The sequence below is a fragment of the Zootoca vivipara genome, chromosome 14 (assembly GCF_963506605.1).
Source record: "Zootoca vivipara chromosome 14, rZooViv1.1, whole genome shotgun sequence".
NCBI lineage: Eukaryota > Metazoa > Chordata > Lepidosauria > Squamata > Lacertidae > Zootoca > Zootoca vivipara.
Genome location: NC_083289.1, coordinates 21,177,099 through 21,196,081, shown reverse-complemented (window position 1 = coordinate 21,196,081; position 18,983 = coordinate 21,177,099). Strand labels below are relative to the sequence as shown.

Sequence of the window (18,983 nt, the reverse complement as noted above, 5' to 3'; positions counted from 1 at the left end):
ACTTCCCTAAACAGGGCTGCCTTTAGGTGTTTTCTAAATGTCAGGTAGTTTATCTCCTTGACCTCCGATGGAAGGGCGTTCCACAGGGCGGGCGCCACTACCGAGAAGGCCCTCTGCCTGGTTCACTGTAGCTTTGCTTCTCGTAGTGAGGGAACCGCCAGAAGGCCCTCGGCGCTGGACCTCAGTGTCCGGGCTGAACAATGGGGGTGGAGACGCTCCTTCAGGTATACTGGATCGAGGCCGTTTAGGGCTTTAAAGGTCAGCACCAACACTTTGAATTGTGCTCAGAAACGTACTGGGAGCCAATGTAGGTCTTTCAAGACTGGTGTTATGTGGTCTCGGCGGCCGCTCTCAGTCACCAGTCTAGCTGCCGCATTCTGGATTAATTGCAGTTTCCGGGTCACCTTCAAAGGTAGCCCCACGTAGAGCGCATTGCAGTAGTCGAAGCGGGAGATAACTAGAGCATGCACCACTCTGGTTAGACAGTCTGCGGGCAGGTAGGGTCTCAGCCTGCGTACCAGATGGAGCTGGTAGACAGCCGCCCTGGACACAGAATTAACCTGTGCCTCCATGGATAGCTATGAGTCCAAAATGTGTGGTATGTGTGGTGGAAGCCTCCAGATGTCATTGGACTACAACTCCCATCAGTCCGAGATACCATAAACAAATGATCAGGGCTGATGGAAATTGCAATCCAACAGCATCTGGAGGTCACCACTTTGGCTATCAACAGGGGTCTTTCCCAGCCTTACCTGATGCCAGGGATTGGATTTGGGACCTTGTGCAAGCAAACCAGATACACCCTACCTTTGTCCTTTCCCTTGTATTTCTTTGTCTATCTATAGTTGGATATTCTATGGCACTCGTATTAAAGGATAGATAGTAATCTTGAGGTCAGGAACGGAATGGAGAGCTTGAGGCCCTCCTGGTGTTGCTGGATTATACACCATCCCCTTGCTGGCTGGGGTGGGAGTTAAAATGCAAGATTCATGGCAGATGAGGCTATAAATGACTCCTAGCCAATGGTAGCTACGGTATGTTCTACTTCCATTGCTGGAGGAATGCCATTAGATGGGTATCACAAGTGCACTGCTGCTCACACGTCCTGCTTGCTGACCTGTCAAGGACACAGACTCTGCAATCATCACCTGAGGCCCTTCTTTGGTTGCCTCCTCCATGAAGAACGGGCCTTTTCTGCAGTGGCTCCCTGTTTGTGGAAATGCTCTCCCCAGGGAGGTTCAGCTGTCGCGTTCATTGTACACTTTTAGGCACCAGGCAAAAATGTGCCTCTTTAACCAGGCCTTTAGCTGATTAACAGTCTATGTCAGGCACCCCCAAACTGCGGCCCTCCAGATGTTTTGGCCTACAACTCCCATGATCCCTAGCTAACAGGACCAGTGGTCAGGGAAGATGGGAATTGTAGTCCAAAACATCTGGAGGGCCAAAGTTTGGGGATGCTTGATCTATGTCATTTTAAGCGGAAGTTATTCTTTTGTTTATTTTTGTTCTTGTTTTTATTGTGCACCTTGTGGTTTTATTCTGTATTTTTATGTTACGAACCACCCTGAAATCTTTGGATGAAGGGCAGTATAAAAATTTAATTAACAACAACAACAAAAACAACCAAATATTAAATGTAAACAATGCTTACATTTAATATTTGGTTGTTGTTGTTGTTGTTATTAACAACTAACTTAGATATGATGCATTTCACATTGTTAAAACAGAAAGATAAGTTTAGGCTTGATAAGGAAGTAAGGGTTGCATTTTAAAAATCGAGAACAGAATAGGAGGGGGAAATACAAACATTTCCCCTATGACTTCAAAATCTGGAATTTTTACATCTCATCCTACGCAGTGCTTCTGGGTACAATAGTTATTTGCCTTATTAGGTAACAGGTTATTTAAGGCGTAAAATTTGGCAAAGAGTTCACTGCCATGTTTGTGATGTGTATATAACTTGATGAGTATCCTTTATTTTCTTTTTGACAAGTGTCCTTTTTCTCAACGGAAAATTTCCCCTAAGCAAGGTGCAAATTTTCCATCGGGATGAAAACATTGAAGGAGCAATTTAACAATTAGTCAGCAGGTGACACTGTTGCCTTAGATTATAGCGAAATGTCTCCTTATAAGCTCCTTATGAATGTACAGTAATAAGCCCTGTTTTCTCGCTATATATTCTGTTCACAAGTTGGTACAGCTGCTGCTGAGGAGATGAAATAAGGTCAGGGTGGATCTGTGTAATTAGGGGCCACAAGAAAAGATGCCTGTGTGGTGCTCAGACAGAGTTTGAGGCCAGGAAATACCTGATCCCCATCCCAAATGGGAGTGTTGGCAGAACTGGTCCTACCATTTGCAGAAGAAGGCTGGGAAGTGACGAGATTTTGGAAGTCAAGAGCTTTGTGTGCCTCATAGCCTATCCGTGGGGCTGGCCCTACCATTAGGTGGGGTTTGTTTATTTATTTTACGACTTCATACACCGTTAAATGCCAAAATTGGGTTCTAAGAAGTCTGAGGTAGCATATGCTGGAAGCAGTGGTGCCAGTCTCCGGCCTGATTTCCCTGACCTCGCCACCCCCAAATTCCCCTCAGGGCCTGAACTCAAGACTTGTGGCAGTAGAGCACATGATTTGCATGCAAAGACTCCCCATGTTCAGACCCCAGCATCACCAGGTTAGGCTGTGGAAGTCAACAACAGCAATTCCACATGCAGCCTACGCAGGAAATGGAATGACTGAAGGAGCTGCCTCCCTTGAAGCACCCTCTATTTCTTTGGCAACAAATTGCCCCTAGTTTTCGTAAGAAAGGGGGTACGTAGTAGACTTGCCTATGTAAGGCTGTTGGCTTAGCAAAAGAAATGGGTCTGACCATTTCAGCAGGCCTCTTCTTCTCCAAACCCCAGTCTTACAACTACTAAATCATATGGCTGCTGGTGATCCTGGGAATCATTTAGTCCAGGCATAGGCAAGCTTGGCTCTCCAGATGTTTTGGAACTACAACTCCCATGATCCCTAGCTAACAGGGCCAGTGGTCAGGGATCATGGGAGTTGTAGTTCCAAAACACCTGGAGAGCCAAGATTGCCTATGCCTGATTTAGCCCAACCTCATTTCTGCAATGATCTTTTACGATAGTTTTAGTGGTGTTAGTTTTGCTGATCTGTAGCCTGCCTTAGATCTACATATATTCTGGATAGGGTATGGGTATGGGCATGGACAGTGGCATGCAGTGAAATATTTTGTAGGGGTACAGTTATTGGCAGAGGTGCCAGCTTGCAAGGGTGATGTTGGGGACATCGTGTGTGTGAAGGTGGTGGAAGGGCTCTTGGACCATGTTGAAGTATTGCGCCTCCCTCCCTAAGCCAGGCAGAAGATTCCTAGCCTTTGGGAAGGAATATCCTGGGAGCATTTAGGGGACTAGCCTAGTCTCCTGACTGCACACCACTGGGTATGGGGAACTTTTGGCCATCCAGGTGTTGCTGAACTACAGCAAGTATGAACCTCAGCAAGTATGGCCAATGTTTTCATTTTGTCCCCCGTGTGAACGATGCCATGGCCTTTGGCTAGCGCAATAAAGTTTATGTATGAATGAATGAATGAATGAATGAATGAATGAAGTATGGCCAATGATCAGGGCTGGTGGGAATTGTAGTTCAGCAACATCTGGAGGCCTAAAGGTTCCCTGAACCTGTTCTACAGAGAAGCAGGGAAGAGATGTAACTAGCAGGCAATAAAATAATTAATAATAAAGTATTAAAAATGTGGGAGGTGATGATAGGGAAATATTTTGGTTTGCTGAGCCCAACTTCTAATAAACCTACATATGTGCGTACATATCATTAGTCCTGTTTTGTTGGAACCTTCAGTTATACTGTCAATAATAATTTGATTATTTGAAACCAAACATCACAAAATGAGAGGACGGTTGCCATGTGACCAAATGCAAGTTATTTCATAAGTATGCTTGTCCCTGTTCAAAGAAGTGTAGCTAACGGGCAGTGGTGCGTTGTCCATATTAAAATCAAGGAATGGTGAAGTAGTCATGCACTGGTTTTTGAGATGCAACTGGTTTTCCCTCCCTCCCCCCCCAGACTTCTCTTCTGAGAAAAGTATGGCATTGCAGTCAGATTACAGAGCCTGAAGCTTGGAGGGAGGTTGCAATGGACACTTCCAGAAGGAGACTGCAGAGGACCCAAGAGCATTTGGGAAATTTGCTGTGATATGTCACTGCTAGATAAAAAGAGGAATGAGGCGGCTCTGGCATCTCAACAAAAGGATTTCTAACAGCAGAGCTGAGGAAAATCTCTGCTGGGGTCACCAGAGAGCTGCTGTTCATCAGCACTGGGTTAGGCTGGGTGGAGCAGTGGTCTTGACTGAGTATAAGGCAGCTTTGCAAGGCACAGCATGTATTAGTTACCCTCAAAGTTGAATAATTACTGCTGGTGCAAGTGGCAACTGCAGTTATTCATGGAAAAGAAAGTAGACATGTCTTGGATGCACCTTATACGTTTTTGCCAAGGAGAAACGTGTGGGGAAGCAAATGAATTTGCAGGCTGTAAAACAGCAAGCGAGCGAGAGAGAAATGGCTTAAGTTTTGTTAACCACCTGTGCATTTTTTTAGGTCATGGAGCAAGTCTGTTGGACAGAGTGCTTCTGTCCCGCCAGCAGCTTCCACTCTCCATCTGAGAGCTGGAGGAAATTCCTGGAGTCCCATGATATAGACATGTGCGTGGCTCAAGAAAATGCAGGCGGAGCTGGGCCAAGAGACAGCTCGCACTCCAGCTTTGCTGCCTGCATAACAAATGCCTTCTAAAGAAAACTGGAAAGTCTCCTCCAAGTAAATTTGTCTGGCAAAGGTTAGGACCCAGTATTAATGTAGGTTGTCTAGCTACTAGATTTCTTGTTTCTGACTTAACTGTCTATGGGTAACAGACCTTTTTACAGGATCTCTCCTGAAGTCATTGGCTTTTAATAATAACAATGTAGTTTTTGTTGCTGCTGTTGTTGTCGTCAAACAATCAGTTAAACTTATACCCCTCCTACTCCAAAGAATCCAGGGCATTAAACACACAAAAGATAAAACAATAAAAACATCTAAAGACAATTCCACTACAGTTACAACCTTCAAAAGGCTTAGTGAAAGAGGAAGGTCTGTGGTAGGTGCCAAAAAGACAGCAGAGATGGTGCTTGTCTAATATTAAAAGAAAAGTGCTATTTGAAGCAGCCACCCTTCTCCTTTAAATGAAGGGTGTGTGTGTGTGCTTCAAATAGTGCTTTTGCGAAGCGCCTTAAGGCAGCCCCTGCACTCAACATTTCAGTTGGAATGGGAGCATGGGGACTGCTTTACATCACTTCTCAAAAGTGCTGTTTGAAGCAGCTTGTACACTTGTCTTGCCCCCTCTCAGGAGAAACGCATGAACTGTTTCAAACAGAGCTTTTGAGAAGTGCTTTAATCTCCACTCGTCAGTTGAAAAAAAAAATATTTTTATTAATTTTCCAATTAAAACCAATTATATCACATTCAATATTTCAAATTATACACATATATATATCAATCAAACCGAATGTTATGCCAAATCATCTAAAGAATTTTTTATTTGGGTTCCCATGCTTCAAGAAATTGGGAATTCCTCGCAACTGTCCACTGCCGTCTTTTTTCTAAAGTTCAAATCGTCCTCCAAGTTCATAATAATCCAGATCTTCCCCTTACAGTCACATAGATGTTTTCCACTTTCATCCGATTGTTTCCCAGCTGCTGAGATAAATATCAAACAAAGTTTCACAGATGTTCTTTCTCCTGTGTGAGTTAATCAGTCCAGCCTCCCCATAAATCTTCTTAATGGAGCTCCCTGTTGCGTCGAAGCAGCACGAAGCAGCGCCATCTTAAAAAGCTCAAATCACTTTCGTTTCCTCTCATAGCCATGAAGATTTACGATCATTATAGAATTTACAGCTTTTCCAGGCAGGAGACCCAAACATCAAAACCATAAACTCTTGGTAAATTAATGGATCTCCTTGCCCTATAGCTGAACTTAGCTTCAGGTCGCTGCTCCAATTTAAAGTGCGTCACAGCTCATAAATCCTCCGAACGCGTCCAGAACTCCTTCCGTCCGACTAGGGGGGGGCTTTTCTCATCGGCAACTCCACATCTTTAAAAAATATGCTCGGTAACAACAGTTATAAAGTTCAACTCACACAGTCTTTTGCTTCTCTTTCACTCCAAACAAGCCAGGACATCGCGTCCGGGAAGGTACGAGGCAACAATATGAAGAAAAAAAAATAAAAACTCACTTCCCTTATCGCTCCGTCCCCATCAATCCTTCTTCCAGATGCTGTACAATCTTTGACTCCTCTCCCTCAGCAGCATAAATTTCTCAGCAGTAAACAGCGCTTCTTCCCCTCCTTCTGAAGTATGTCCATAGATTTAAGCCTAATTATCTTCTTTAACCATGGAAATCCCCGCCATGCAGATTAGCGTCCGGGAGTCCTGGCCCTCGTAAGTGCTCAGCCCAAGCTCCCCCCACTCCAAAAACAGTCGGAGTGGGTCTGGGGGCATCGCGGGCCAGCGGCCCCTCTCCGTAACCCCCGGAGAGGGTAGGGGGTTGCCATTTACTCCCCTAGCAACCGCCAAATTCCTTACGAAGGTCAGAGAGATGGAAAACAGGTCCGCCATTCCTGCAGGCGGAAACCGGAACCGCTCCACTCGTCAGTTGATGAGCAGGGATTGCCTTGACTACACAACACAGTTCTCTGCTTAGAACATGGCACACAGCCAACACAGGATTAAATCCTGGCCTCCCAGACCTCATCAGGGCAGATGGGCATGCTTTGAGGATAATGGCTTTGTGGACCAAACTGGATTCACTGGTGGGCCAAGATTAGCCTGCAGACTGGAGGTTCTCCACCCGTGGTCTACCCTGACTGGCAACAACTCTGCAGGGTTTCGGGCAGAGTGTGTCTCCCAGTCCAACCTGGAGATGCCAGGGATTGAACCTGGGACTTACTACAGGCAAAGCAGGTAGTCTACCCCAGGCTTCCTCAACCTCAGCCCTCCATATGTTTTTGGCCTACAACTCCCATGTTCCCTAGCTAGCAGGACCAATGGTCAGGGATGATGGGAATTGTAGTCTCAAAGCATCTGGAGGGCCGAGGTTGAGGAAGCTTGGTCTACCACCAAGCCACAGCCCTTCCCCCAATGGGTTGTTTGACTTGTTGGCCACAAGGGGAACTAGTGGTTTTGGATCACACTCTCAAAGCTAAAATGCCAGCATCTTTCTTTCTTTTTTGCCAGCCCCACAGATTTTGTGTACATTTTTATCTGCAGGTAAAAAAACTTTGATTGATTCATCTACCCAAGGGAGCAGTTCTAAAGAGCTTTAGACTTAAGGGTTTTTGTTTTGTTTTTAAGGAGGCTGGTAATGCTCAGCTGCATTTCTGGGGATTGAAATGAAAAGGTGTTCCATTATCTGGCTTGCTGGAAAGGAATTCCTATCCAGAGAAAACCTCTTAATGTACAAACAGTCAGACTGGCTTGCTGGTAAACTCTCAAGAGACTGGTAAAGCCGTCAACTTCTCTGAAGACTTGAGAGCGAGTGGAGGGAACAGGTGGACTCCGAGGACTGGGGAGCGATTGCTATGTTCTAAAAAGTAAAACAAAAAACCCCAGCCGCCCTAGGATTCTTATTCAGGCACTGTTTTTTGAAGCACTGTAATGGTCTGGTTTTGCCTGTCCCTGATGAACTCAATAGAAGACTGTTCCAAAGGGAGCTGGAAGCAAGAGGGAAGGTACACGGGACTGTTGTCCCTTGGAAATCAGCCGGTTGTACCTGCCAGACCCACTGTAGATGCAGCTCAAAATTACAGGAGGGCGTTTATTGGCAGAAGTTTCCAGTGGCTCCAGCCAAACCTATTACAGCATTAATTCTCACCCTCCCAACTTAATGCAATGCCTCTTGGCTTCCTAGGGAGCCCCCACAGGCCTTCTGTTGTTTAGGGAGTTCAACAATTACAATCTCATCTTGGAGTCTTCCAAGGCTAATGATGTGTTAATAGAGAGCGACCTTTGGACAAGGCCTGTTGTGTTTTGCTGCCGTTTTATAGCCTCGATGGGAGGCTGCCTTGGTTAGTACCTTGGATACCTCCAAGAACAGGAAGGCAGCATTGGATCGAGGAATGGTTATTATTATTATTTAAATTTGTATACCGCCCTTCATCCGAAGATCACAGGGTGGTTCACAACATAAAAATACAAAATGATAACATAAGATACATAATTCAAAAACCATAAACAAACCAATAGCCCCTCCTCCCACAAACACATTGAAAAGGTCATAGAATGTTTAGTCAGCCAAAGGCCTGGTTATCGAGAAACATTTTTGCCTGGCACCTAAGGATATGTAATGAAGGTGCCAGGCAAGCCTTCCTGGGGAAAGCGTTCCACAAAGGGGGAGCAACCACATAAGAGGTTCTCATGTTGCCACCCACCGGAACTCTCATGGAGGGAGTATATGAAAAAGGCCCTCAGATGAAGATGGCAGGGTCTGGGCAAGTTCATATGGAGAGAGGCGTTCCTTGAGGTATTGCAGTCCTGGTCCGTTTAAGGATTTATAGGTTGAAACCAGCACTTTGAACCTGGAAACTAACTGGCAGCCAGTGCAGTCGGGCTAGGATTGGTGTAATATGCTCAGACTATTTTGCGTAGGTGAGATGGGGCACTGTGGCAGGCTTCCCTTTGCCAACCAAAAGTGCAAAAAGGGTGGCTTCCTCAAGAAGAGGAGGAATTCTAGCAGTTGTGGAGGAAGATCAGATGAACAGCTCACCTCTTCCACTGATGGTCTCTGGCTGCTGGCTCCAAGAGCAAAGCAGCAGTTCTCCAGCAGTGAAGCTTGTCAATGTACTGTGGAGCTTATAGTCAGCTAAGCTTCTAGGGCTGCCTTCGATGGAACTTGTACCCTGTTCCCAAGTGGCCTCCCCAGTGGCTTGCTTTGGCTCCGAGTGTTGCCACTTGGTGCTCAGTTGGTAACTGGAGTTTTGAGTACATATGGTTTGATTGCAGCATTGGGTTTGGTGGGAGAAGATTAATCTCCAGTCTCTCTTGGCCTGAGCAGTAATATTGTTCAGGGTGTTGCCACTCCCCGTGCCCCACTTTCGGTCCAACTCTGGTTGTTACAAGGGCCTTGCAGCTGTGCCAGCATCAACATTCTTCACTGTGTTTTGCTGCCTCAATGAAAGTACAGGAAGCTACCTAAAACAAGCCAGGCCAATGGTCCCTCCAGCTTTGTATTGTCTATGTTGACTGGCAGTGGCTCTCCAGGGTTTCATGCAGAGGGTCTCTCCCAGCCCTACTTGGAGATGCCAGGGATTGAACCTGGGACCTTCTGTATGCAAAGCAGATGCTCTAACCACTAATCTGCAGAGCACACCAGCTTGAGCCTATGGGGCAGCTGGCAACTGACTCCCCGGCCAAATTGAGCCCCATCATAACAATTACAATGGAACCTCGAGTTGCGGACGTAATCTGTCCCGGAGGCATGTCCGCAACTCGAAGCGTTTGCATCCAGAAGTGCCGCGTTTGCACACACGGTGTGATTTAGTTCTTCTGTGCATGCGTGAGCGGCAAAACCTGGAAGTAACCCATTCTGGCAAGACGAAAACACACAACCTGAAGCAGACACAAAATGAGGTATGACTTTAGAGAAGGGCTAAGACCCAGAGGAAGTGATTTCATTTCCTGATATTCCGGTGGGGCTGCAGCAGTCAAAGGGCCATTTAATGAATCCCTGCTTTTTCAGATGCTACCAATGATGACACATAACACATCATGTTCCATTGCCTTCTGTGGGTTATGGATTCTGCAGCCTTAATTGTGGCTGCACATGAGGCCACTGCTAAATACAATTTTGGCCTGGTGGAAATGCAATTGAACTGATTCACTTTACACAAGAGAAAGCAAGTACAGTATGAGTTTAGGATCATGGTGCCAACAGAGCAGGCTATCCAGAAGCAACTCAGGTCTGCATGATACAGGTAAAAGCAAGACTTGCAACTATTATGGAAAAAATACATTTATTGTTGTTGTTATTGCTGCTGTTATTATCTTATACATGTTGAACCTTAAAAAAAATCCCCAAATTGGAATGATCTCTTTTAATATACAATTTGTTGCATTATCCTTGACTGGAATTATTATTATTATTATTTGTTTACAGCACCAGAGTAGGGTGGGGCAAGGAATTAGAAATATTACCATGGCTACAGTTCACATGGAAATTAATTATTGGGAAATATATCTATATCTATATATATACACACACATTTTTGCACTTGGTATTGAAAAACGTAACACAGTATTATTACCTTGCATTAGAATAAAATATCAGTATCCAACTGCAAAGGGTTTTTTTCTAAAAAAAAATCATATAGACAAAAGACAAAATGATAGCACCATATGATAGTGAGAATCTACACTCCGTATGTGACAACTTGTGCAATTACAAATGTACAGTACTTAAAAGCAGCGCATAGAAAATGGATTTTAGACAATGGGATTCCTACCCTTGTAATCCAAGAGGGCTGGGCTCAGGGAGCAAACCAAAGGCGTTGCTGTAGCTACACTGAAACCAACAGATGCCTACACAGTAAGTACAGATGAAGAAGCCACAGCCACTGTATATTCTGGCTGTGGGTGCTCCTCATGCACCCATAAACACAACATTGCTGGCATCAAAATGGCAGCCTGTACTCCCCATTTAATCTGGATTTTCCTTTTCCCAAGAAAGCTTGGTAAAACAAAACAAAACAAAACATGAAAACAGGTTGCATCCAATGTAGGATTAAAGTCACTTACTGGCATTCTTGCTGCACTGCTGGAAGATTGTTGTGCAAGGGCACAATGACATGATAAAAGATCTGTGCGTTTAATGGGGAGATGGACAATAGGTCTGGTTTAGGAGGCGGAAGGTGAAAAAGAAAATGTAGTGAACTTCAGCCTTGCTTCAGATCTTGCAATGGCCCACCAGACTTTTTCAAAACCAATTTTTATTTGAACAAACCCTTGCACCATCTCAGCGACCGTTTTGGAAACTGCCCTCAATTTCAAGCACTTAATTCACTGCACAGCAGGGGTGGTGGGAACCCATGGCCAGGGGTGCCAACTTGAATAAAATATTGGGGGGCAGGTAAGCCCCACCCTGCATAATCCATCACATGACACAGCACGCACAGACCATTTGAACAGCAGTGCTCTTCAACTTGGGGATGGTGGCCCCTCTAATATTTTATTGGAGGGGACTGAAGGGACCTCAACCACTAGGAGTTGGCTCCCATGCCCGTGGCACTCTAGATGTTGCTAGACTCAATTGCCCATCTTTCCTGCCTGTTAGGCATGCTGGGCTGGGACTGGTGGGAGTTAAAGAGTCCAACTGCACTGGGAAAACCACAAGTCCTCCATCCCTGCTATACAGCATAAGTGTAAGAGTGGCATGCTGGGTCAAATGAAGACCTAGCCTAGCATTCTGCTTCTAGTGATCCTCCAAGAAGGCACACCATCTGTGCCTTGAAGGGGGTTACCGTTTCCATGTTGTTTATCCCCAGCACAAAATATTGAGAGGTACACTGCTTCTGTGCACAGAGGCTCCATTAGCAATTGTTGCTAGCACCAATTAGCCCTAGCTCCCATGGATTTGTCTACACCCATAAAAAAAGCCATCTAAACTAATTCTCAGTCGTACAACCCAGTCTCTGTATCTGCAAGGGTGAGAGAGGCTGGCATTTCATAGTGCAAGGTAAAAGATACCTTCAGCATGCAGGATCATGGCTCTTTTGATTGTAGCCTAAGCCATGATGCTGTGAGCTAGCTGATGAGGTCTGGCTATTCGGACCATTGCCAAAGTGATGGAAATGAGTTGAAGCTTCTCTGCCGGTCCTCCTAGCACAAAGGCTGGCCTGCTACCCACTCCATCCCAAACAAGACTTTTTCACAGCACCGAACTGCTGGGTTGGGGTCTGAAAGGAACCCCGGCACAACACTGGTACTCTGTAGGGCACAGGCAGGCTACCAACCTGGGATGGGCCTGAACTCACAGAGCAGAAGCCTGCAGGAGCAGAATGAGGATGGGATGACCATTTTACTAGAAGCATCTGACCAGGGATCACCTTAGTATGTTGGTTTGGTTCATTCATGAACAGTTTCCTAGATGTAGCCATAACATCTAGGAGACACCAGCAAAGAGGCCTGAAATGCAGTCTGAATGTCTTTCTATGATTGATTTTGAGGAGGAGAATAAGGAACACTATAAAGACATAACACAGGCCAAAAAACACTACTACAAACACCAAGTGAACTCAACAAGATAAACTGGTTGGATAATTATTAGCTACACTGTACAGAAATTTGATAGAATCCAGAGAAAGTTGGGCAAATTTTTATTTTTATTTTTTGTGGGGTGGTGGTGGTGGAATATATTACCTATTCCTCATCTCGGAAGCTCACATAGTAGTGGAAGTCAGGTTGTTTTATTGTAACCTCACAACAACCCTGTTTAGGTTGACTTCCCCAAGACCATCAAGTGAGCTTTCAGGCTGAGGAGGGATTTGAACCCAAGTCTCCCAGTAAAGTGTAGTCCTAAGCATGTTTATTCAGAAGTAACTCCTAGTGAGTTCCTACCACAGTCACTCACCAATGAGACTTGTGTATACCATCAATCAGCCAAAGTCCAATTGGTCCCAATCCAACACAAACTCTCTGGATTAGATCTGATGTTAGTTCCCATAAACTAGACAAGAAACAAAGGGTTGTAGCCAATGTTAGCCTACCTCAGAGGAGGCCCACTGAAAGTAATGTACCTAAGTTAGTTATCATGTCTATTCATTTCAGTGGGTGTACTCTTGAGTAGGTCTAGCAGTGGATCCAATCCAAAATGTGTAATCTAACAGGAGACCAACAAGCTTTCCCCATCTTAGGGAAGTTTTAAACTACAACTCCCATCAGCCCCAGTCAGCACAGTCATATGATGCTGGGGACTGATAGGAGCACAGCTGATGGGAGTTGTAGTCAAAAACAACAGGAGGGTAGGCAGATGGGGAAGGATATACTAGGCTCACCACCAAGACTAAACAGTGTCTTTGCATATGGCAGCCAAGTCATCATTGCAGCCCTGCCTGTAAATATATGTATAAAGAATAAAGAACCACAGAACCCCACCCCACAAACAACCCGATAATACAGAAGCAGGTTAGCACCAATGGAGCTCAGCGAGTGAATAAGCTCCTTTTGATCCAAACATTCTCATTGCCTTGAGAAGGGTTAGAAGCTGGTCCTGAATTTTCGAGCACCATTATCTTTGTTTCCATCTTGATAAGACCCCAGGTTTGTACTCTGCATAAACCCAGTTCATTGTCTGCCATCTGCCATGCCTGAGGATTTTTTTAAAAACCAACTTGTGTAATAGATTGATTTCAATGTCTTGTCATTGAACTTACTTAAAAACAAAAACAAAATGCATGTCTGACTGCACATCCAGGGATCTTTGTGAGTTCTGATTTCAACTCAGGGCCATTTCTGTATTAGGGGTGTCAGAATGTCCTAATATGAATTTGGCCTTCTGGTCAACAGAGTTGCAGAGGACAGAGTGGCTTCATGGAGCAGAGCCTCCCATTTGCTACCTACTTGTCACCTTAGCGAAGGTGTTGAGGTGGAGATTCACAGCTTAATCTTCATCACTGTGGCTGGAGATGCAAACATGTGACCTGAATGCACTTTATTTAACAGAGCACACCCATGAAAACGGCAATGCCTCTCTGCTTACAGCACTGCTTGCCATAGAGCCTGTGAAAGGTAATGTCTGAACTGCATCGGTCTTCAACAGCAACCCTTTTTATTTCTTTTGAGAGAGAGGGAGAAAAGATTCCCACCACTGAATGCAGGAGCGGCTGGGGCGGTGGGGTAGAGTTGTCCTCCCAGCTGCTTATCTGAACTGGTGGGGTGGGGCAGCAGCAAGGTTCAGCACCGCAGTAGGAGAACCAGATTGGCTGTGCTGGGTCCTTCCCACAGCCCTGTCCTGCCTCTGTACCATCCAGGTGAGCAACAGCAATGCCGCTGTTGGGAGGGCAGCTCTGTGGCACTACCACACTGGTCCAGATCGGAAACGATAAATGGTGTCCAAACTGGAGTGTGGGTGTTTGGAGAAGAGAAACAGGGATACACCTTCTGTCCAGGAAGAGATAATGTAAGGATTCTCTTTCAAAATAACAGAGCCGAGAAGATTTAACCCCTCTTTTTGCTAACCCCTGTACCCCAAATTCAACACATCTAATTCTGTGATCACCGCACGGATGTCCGGACTTCTTGCAAAATAATAGGCAGCACAGGAATGGGAACCTGTGGTTCTCCAGATGTTACTGGACTAAAGCTCTTACCTTCCCTGACCACCAGCCGTGATGACCGAGATTGATGGAGTTTGGAGTCCAACAACCTCCAGAGGGCCACAGTTTCCCCATGCCAGACATAAAAACTTGCTTTCAATGCTTAGTGATGACCCTTCCACTGAAATTTCTGTGCCACATGTGGAGGTTCATTATACAGCTGCCATGGTGGATGCAGTGAGCCAGGCATGTTTTTATGCAGCTCAGCTGGGCTACTGAAACTGGTCTGATGGAAAACTTCACGACTCAACTTGATGTACCACTGTAGAGTTATGAAGCATTTTGAGTTGAACTGGGTCTCTTGGGATCATTACAGTCGTCTTCTATTTATGTATTGCAACACTGGATAAATAAAGCACCTTAATAATAAAAAAAGGCAAAAAGAATATATATTGGCAGAGAGGAAGTGGAATGTCAGCCCTTGATTCGTTTTTCTTCTTCTTTTCACTCCTTTAAAATTATACTCAGTGGAATGCTGGCAGCAGCTGTGGCGAGCTCTCTGCAGAGATTTCAGATGCGTTCATCCACTGCTGTTTGGCTTTCAGGAGCTTTTCTGGCAAGGCCTTTTTTAAAATAAAAATAAAAATTAAGCATTTCATTAATGGTTCTTGCTTTCAAGCCATCCGGCCTCCGCCCGCACTTTCGGGCTGGGAATGGAACGTAGAAGCCAAAGGCTGAAGCATTAAGTAATGTCTCTATCTACACTGAGTTATTTGCCAGAGGCTTACCCTGTTGAGGTACATATAACTTTAGTCAATTTAATCACTTTTCAAATCTTTTCCTCTTTTTTTTTTTTAAGTAAAGGAAAATGGTAGCAAGCCATCCAGTGGCTGGAAATAATCTATATATTACTGGGGTGGGTGGGTGGGTGGGTGGGTGGGGAAGTCGCAACGTCAAAACATCATAAAAATCTCTAGGATTGGCTTCGAGACTAATTTGTCTTTCTTTCGCTTTTTCAGTCGTGGATTGCTTTGGTTCATCCGGTCTGCAAAAGGAGTTTCAAGTCCTATTAGGTAAGCATTGGAATCCACCAAGTCTGAATGGCTTGCTGAAGATCTGGTAGGCAGCTTACCCTCAAGCTTGCAACTTTTCCTGGCTGCACTGGGCCAAGGTCCATCTATTCAAGCATTTTGACGTTTTAACAGTGGCCAGCCAGGTGCCGCTGGTGCCCGGCGGAAATGGCCATCCCCTGTTGTTGGTCACCAGCACCTGGCATTCAGAGGTAGACTGCCTCTGTGCATTGGGGGGGGGGGTTGTTCCCATTTTGCTGTCATGGCTGTTTAACTATCGACAGACCTATCCCCTCCCCCCATGAATTTTGTCTAATCCTTAAAAGAAAAAGAAAAAAAAGCCATCTAAGCTAAGTGGCTACTGCCACTATCTTGTGGCAGGCAGTTCCATAAGTTAATGACACATTTTGTATGAAGCAGTACATAGGAGCTGTAATACCCTAAAGGAGCAAAAGGCGGGTGTCATTAACTTTTCAATTGCATCTTGCTTGCATAGAAGTCTCTGCAGGTCTGGCAACAGCGCTGGTACCACCTCATGTCCTGGCAGAGATTTTTCTCCCGAATCACACGGCAGTATACCATCCACTGGTCGCCTGTGCACTTGTAGGTCAGAGCAGCTTTTAGAATATAATGAAGGGTGGGAGGAAGAGAGAGAGAGAAAAAAGATAGAAAACGTTTTCTGTGGAAGGGGCTGGGATCACCACCATCACAGGGAAAGGTTTACACGACCCACAATACTCTGTATTTATGAACATATAAAAACTGCCTTATCTAGAGCCAGACCATTAGCTCATCTAGCCTGGTATTCTGGCTGGCAGCGGTTCTTGAGGGTTTCCTCCTAGCCCTCCTACCCAAAGTCATTTTAACTGGGGACTGAACTATGGGCCATGTTTTCCCTGCATGCTTAAATTAACTTCAAGCACATCACCTGAATAAACTGAATAAAATGATCAAGGCTCTGGAGCGTGGATGCCCCCTGCATGCACCAGGGCTAACAGTCAAGCAGAGGAATAGCTAGGCACAGCTGATCCATTCTGTATCTCTTATCTCTGTATCTCTTATTTGTCCCGGTCTTAAGTTCAATTGTTGACATCTGTTTTGAGATTTATTTATTTTTAAAAGAACCCTCATGGAAATTTGTCAGTATTTTACTGTGGCGTTTTCTTTGTTGTACACATTCTTGTAAAGCAACTTTCCCTAATATAATGCACTTTTTGCATAATTTTCACTGCCATGTGCCTTTTTTAACACATTACAGTGCAACACCTCCGTTGATGAACCTTTTGGTTTTCGAACGCTGTAAATGCTTTGGTTTTTGAACACGCTTTGGAAGTCGAACATGCCACTTGACTTCCGCTGAGTGCAAGATCCTGAGGGCTAGCTGTCGGCTATTGAGTTTTCAGTTTTTGAATGTTTCAGAATTCGAACAGTCCAGAACAGATTACATTAGAAAACCGAGGTACCACTGTACAGTACTTGATTGGAGAAGTGCATGGCAAAATTAAGAGAATTGTGAATTTTGAAGAATGGGAGCATTTCTGTTCTCATCTTGTTATGGAAAGAGGATCACATTTCTCCCCCATCCCCACCTGGTCACCCTGAAGCTTGCCTAAGGCTGCCTAGTAAGTTCACAGCTGCTGGGAAACTTGAACCACTTCACGCAGGCCCCATGCCATAGCTCTCATGAAGTATACAGAGTCTAAGGCTGGGAGGGTCTGAAGCTGCTCCTCCTCCAGTCCTTTCCACCACCTCTCCTCTCATACTGGTGCAGGGTGAACACAGAGGCTCGCTTTACTGATCTGGGAGGAAGGTGGTGGCACAGATCAGCGATGCAGGAGGTGCCCTGGCTGAATCTCTTCTCAGAGCTTTATAATATACAGCAGGTGTGGGAGACCTTTGGCCCTGCAGACGTTGCTGAATGACATTCTCCTATCCCTCCTGGCCATTGGCCATGCTTGCTAGGGCTGATGGGAGTTGTAGTCCAGCAACCTCCAGAGAGCCAAAGGTTCTCACTGCTGATATACACACATATAGGGTTGTCAGACTCAATAGAGGACAGGACTTCTGTGCCTTTAATTGCCCTGCTCTCTTTTGAGTCTGGAAACCTTAAAGAGAAACCAGCAGACCCCTTGTTTCATTTCCAAGCAAAGGGTCTGCTGGTTTCTCTTTAAGGTTTCCAGACTCAAAAGAGAGCAGGGCAATTAAAGGCACAGAAGTCCTGTCCTCTATTGAGTCTGGCAACCCTACACACATAAGCACCGTGCTAGGACGTGGCAAACTAGGAAGGGTGTTTACTTTAGTACTTGACTTCCTGGGAATCTCCATTTTCACTTGGGTGTGTGCTTTGCTTAATTTTTAAACACAAGTTTGTAGCCCTCGCAATTAGCAGGCATGTTTAAAAATGTTTGTTCAGAGCACTGTATACCCAGGGACCTCCCATTTACCATATGTGGGAAATATTTGAAGTGGACATTTTCCAAATGAAGGCCAAATGTTTCCTTTCCACAGAAGAGGAAATCCACATGTGTCAGGAGGATCAACTAGACAAAAGCTTTCCTCCTGGGAGTAGTAGTGATTTCAGGGGTGAGGTGTTTCATCAGGACTGCAGTGGAAGAAAGGAAAGATATGAACCTTCACCCCTCCTTGCTGTGGCTTCCAGTCTGGTTCCCCCACCCTTCCATGGACATTGTTTAGAAGGGGGAACCCCTAGACATGATAATTGCATTTAATCAAGGCCGAACAGCGACATCAGTTAGGCATCTTTTTTTGAAGGTTCTGAATAGCCACTTTCAAATGTTTTTTAAAGGCTACTTTTATTGTTTTATTATTTTTGTAAACTACTTTGAGGTTATATAAATATACTTGATGTGACTGAATAAGTCTATCCAGACATGTAGAAGCTAACCCAGTATTTTAATGTGGTTTTAGCTTATACAGTAGTGGATTTTAATTATTTTTGAATGCTTTTTAAAAAAATTAACTGGGATTTTTTTTTACTGATAATTTTATTGTTGTTTTTTCCTTTTTTGCAAACCACTTTGAGGTTTTATTATAATCAAGTGGCATATAAATATTGTGAAATAAAAAAATAACTAAAATAAACTTGATGTTACGGAACAAGCCGTTATTGGATCTCCTGCTGCTTTTGTTCACTTTTAAGCAGGGTTGGGGGCTCCAGTCAGAGTAATGCTGGTGGGACAGAGATGGGCTTAATCCTGATCAAAATGCCCTATCCTCTGAGCTGCTTTTAACCCTGCTGAGCAGCTCTGCCAAGCCATACCTGTTCTGACACTCTACACATCAACACAAAGTCATTGGAGAACGGTCGTTGGCTTCAGAGTTTGTTTCTTTAGGGTGGCAAATGTAGCCATACTTACCAAGTCTTGGTGAGGTAATTGTGTTCACATTGATCTTCTCGTTACAGGCCTCTTGGTGACACTGTCGGTAGGCTGCAGGCTTGGAGAGGACAGGGCAGTCGTTGCCATGGCGGCCTGTGACCTTGTGCATACACTGTACCACACGGGACTGAAGGCCTTTCCCACAAGTTGAGGAGCA

At 45.0% G+C, this 18,983-nt stretch overlaps 1 protein-coding gene and 1 long non-coding RNA gene across 3 annotated transcripts in view; one reads left to right on the top strand and one right to left on the bottom strand.

Annotated features, from left to right (window-relative positions):
• Window positions 1-18,978, top strand: part of LOC118092544 (uncharacterized) — a 24,135-nt gene extending 5,157 nt beyond the window's left edge. The window contains exons 3-4 of the long non-coding RNA XR_004693553.2: window positions 15,378-15,431; window positions 18,853-18,978. This is a non-coding gene — a long non-coding RNA (uncharacterized LOC118092544). The remainder of the gene's footprint in view (window positions 1-15,377; window positions 15,432-18,852) is intronic.
• Window positions 15,301-18,983, bottom strand: part of ADAMTS17 (ADAM metallopeptidase with thrombospondin type 1 motif 17) — a 164,433-nt gene continuing 160,750 nt past the window's right edge. For both annotated transcript variants that reach the window (XM_035130683.2, XM_035130684.2), the window contains 2 exons: window positions 18,806-18,983; window positions 15,301-16,045 (listed from right to left, as the gene is read on the bottom strand). In XM_035130683.2, the coding sequence (XP_034986574.1) occupies window positions 15,894-16,045; window positions 18,806-18,983 (330 nt within the window). In that variant the 3' untranslated portion in view covers window positions 15,301-15,893. The remainder of the gene's footprint in view (window positions 16,046-18,805) is intronic.